Source organism: Haplochromis burtoni, unplaced genomic scaffold, assembly GCF_018398535.1.
Source record: "Haplochromis burtoni strain Fernald_Lab_line unplaced genomic scaffold, NCSU_Asbu1 Contig_95, whole genome shotgun sequence".
Classification (NCBI taxonomy): domain Eukaryota; kingdom Metazoa; phylum Chordata; class Actinopteri; order Cichliformes; family Cichlidae; genus Haplochromis; species Haplochromis burtoni.
The window spans coordinates 1,147,041-1,149,931 of NW_024582456.1; the positions used below are offsets into that span (position 1 = coordinate 1,147,041).

Sequence of the window (2,891 nt, forward strand, 5' to 3'; positions counted from 1 at the left end):
TTCTTGGCCTTAAGACAACAATTCTGATGGCTAAAGATCCAAACGGGACACACAAAAAAAGAAGTAGGTACATCCTAGTGCTATCGCTTAAATCATTGCAAAATCTAGCTGTATTACTTTAATTTTGCACAAGGGCAAACATTTTCAGCATTTTGTATTTCTAACTTTGATTTTTATGACAAATACTCAATTCTCAAACTTATTTGAGTTTTTTGTGTGTGTTCAGCTTTTTTAATTTTTTTTCCGAGGGGATCTGTTTCTCTACAGTCCTGTTCAAACAGATGAACGATAGAAATACTCGCCAGGATTTTGGTGTAACTCTTGGCATTTGTGTTGTCATGTATAAATGGCATCTTTCCAATATGGTCTGGTCTACATTAATAAATAACCCCAGTGCCAAGTCTGTCGCTATGCAAGTAGATAACTGCACAAGCACTGCTCAGTGCATGACGGCATATTAGGACGATCATTAGTCACCAGTCTTAGTGTGTCATTTCACACCTTTGTGCCATCTCACAGTCACATTTTTCAGTTCCCCATGCATGACAGACTTCATGCAGTTAACAGGAATAACAGGAAATCACAGATCAGTCATTACAGGCTTGTGTGTCTCTCAATTAGTACTCACTTTTGTTGTACTGTGCTTGTACTGCTTTGTTGTAACATTTTCAGTAATGTTATTTAAGTGCTATTGATTACTGATGTTGTATACTACGTTCCTTTTCTATAAAGCTTATAGTTAAGGCTGGATCAGGTGACCCTGAACCGTCCCTTAAATGTGTTGCAATAGGTCTAGGCTGCTGGGGACCTCTTTTACTATCTATGTGTTTATACATCACTATTAACAACCATTAATCATGGATTAGTATGAATCTCTGACCTTTCCCGCAGCAGATGGCCGCCCCTCCCTGTTTCTCTGGTTCGGCCAGATGTTTCTTCCTGTTAAAAGGGAGTTTTTCCTCCCCATTGTCTCCTTCTCATAGGGGGTCACCTGATTGATGGGGTTTTATCTGTATTATTATAGGATCTATATCTTGTGCCTTGAGGTGATTGTTATTATGATTTGGTGCTATATGAAAACAAAAAATGAATTTAGTTGTATATGTGAATGCCCAGACTAAGAGTAGCTGTGTAACAATATAGTATATTCTTCTGTTATTTCCACTGTCATCCATTACATACCAGGCAGTTGTGACAGTAATTTTGGTTCGCCTCGACTCGAAGGCGAGTACAGTAGTTGTACTTTTGAAGTGAAAGGTTTGTTGACTAATGTGAGGTCTGAGACTTACAGGCTAGGTCGTGTGTTGCCTTTATGATGGGGTTGTGTAATAGGGTCAGGACTTTTAGCTGCTGTCTTTGCCAGGTCAGGTGCACGAGAGTAGCTGCTGGCATTGTGCACGTTTGTGTGCCTGCCAGTTTTTGATAATCTCTGGATTGAATGTGATAGCTGGATGATATTTGAGAGGAGCAGATTCCACAGCATTGCAGTTAAAGCCTAATTCTTCAGATGTTTGATGTCAGCTCGATATTGGCCCGGCTAATTTTTTTATTTAATTAGAGCTGATCAGTGAGCAAATTGTCACCCAAATATTCAAAGTGTGTAGTTATGATGCTGCATTACACACTGATTAGGGTGCGACCTTCCAGTGTTTTCAGCAGACTATTTCCCTCCTGATCAGAGAATTGTGTGAGCACATTAGTCACCGCTGTCTTATTTTCTTCGTGACCTTGGTTGATGTATTGCTTTCATTATCTGCTGATGTACTTGGGATGTTCATTATGCAGTGTTTTGATATTGTGGCGCTGTCTTTCTATTTGTCTGGCTTCTCTCCAGGTGTGAGGACTGAGCATGTGGATGAGCTGCGTGTCTTCCTATTGGTCTGTGGCCTCAGAAGAGTCAAAGACCCCCTCTATTTGGTGGAGGTTTTTTCAAGTATGCTGTGATTTTATTCATTATGTTATATTGTTGAATTCATTTCATTGTGCTTGCTATGAAATGCATGTGTATAACATGAAGTGGCGACGAGATCAGCACTCAGACCCAACCCGTTATTGAAACTAGAAATACATACCAGTAAATATGATTATGTAAGCTGCATGAAAAAGTGTTTGTACAGTGCAGCGGGGCAGCTCGTTCTAATTTTGTCAGGTCTTGCCTTCATGGTTTTTATGGTTTCTTTCTTTGGTGGATATCCTGTATGTCTTATTAGGTACCTAATATTTTGCCTCTAATTAACACGAGTGGTTTCTTTTTCAACCCCCCATATATACTGTGACTTTCACAGCACACAGTTATTGTAATGAGACATCACTAGAGGGCGTCAACATTGTATATTAATGTTGAGGAGAGCTACACGGTTCAAGTTTCACATGCACGTTCTTGGAATTAACACATACTGTCCACGAGTGTCGTGCATTAAACAAGCTTGTGGGAATCTGTGCAAGAACAGCCTCACTTCTTTTGACAACTTGCTCATTTAAAAAAACACACACAAAAACAAACTGCAGTGTTGTTTTTTACATCACCAGTTATATTTAATGTTTTTCAGAGTGGCATTGTGAGAATCTGCTGAATGTGTTAGTCATTATTGGACCCAAGGTAAGTAAACAGTCCTTATGCACCAGTTTTGTTTTGTTTGTTTCTTTGTGTGTATGCTTTTGTTTTTGTTTTTTCCCTTTTCTGCCATGTGCCTCCGTACTGTCACTCTGTGTACTGCTGAAATTACCTAGAAACATCCCCCGGGAATTGAGGCAGCCTCTAATTGGATAGAGCAGACATACAGGCTTTAGTTGTTATGCTGGAATTAACGGACAGTGCTGGAAGGAAATGTCTTCTGAATACTGGGGAAGGGGTCAGCTATAGTGGTGGTTGAGTTGTTTTGTTTGTTTTT

The 2,891-nt window shown here is 39.7% G+C and overlaps 1 protein-coding gene across 1 annotated transcript in view; it reads left to right on the top strand.

The window, feature by feature from the left end:
* Positions 1-2,891, top strand: part of glt1d1 (glycosyltransferase 1 domain containing 1) — a 33,643-nt gene that overhangs the window by 25,591 nt on the left and 5,161 nt on the right. The window contains exons 7-8 of the mRNA XM_005926937.3: positions 1,835-1,933; positions 2,550-2,599. Of these exons, the coding sequence (XP_005926999.1) occupies positions 1,835-1,933; positions 2,550-2,599 (149 nt within the window). The remainder of the gene's footprint in view (positions 1-1,834; positions 1,934-2,549; positions 2,600-2,891) is intronic.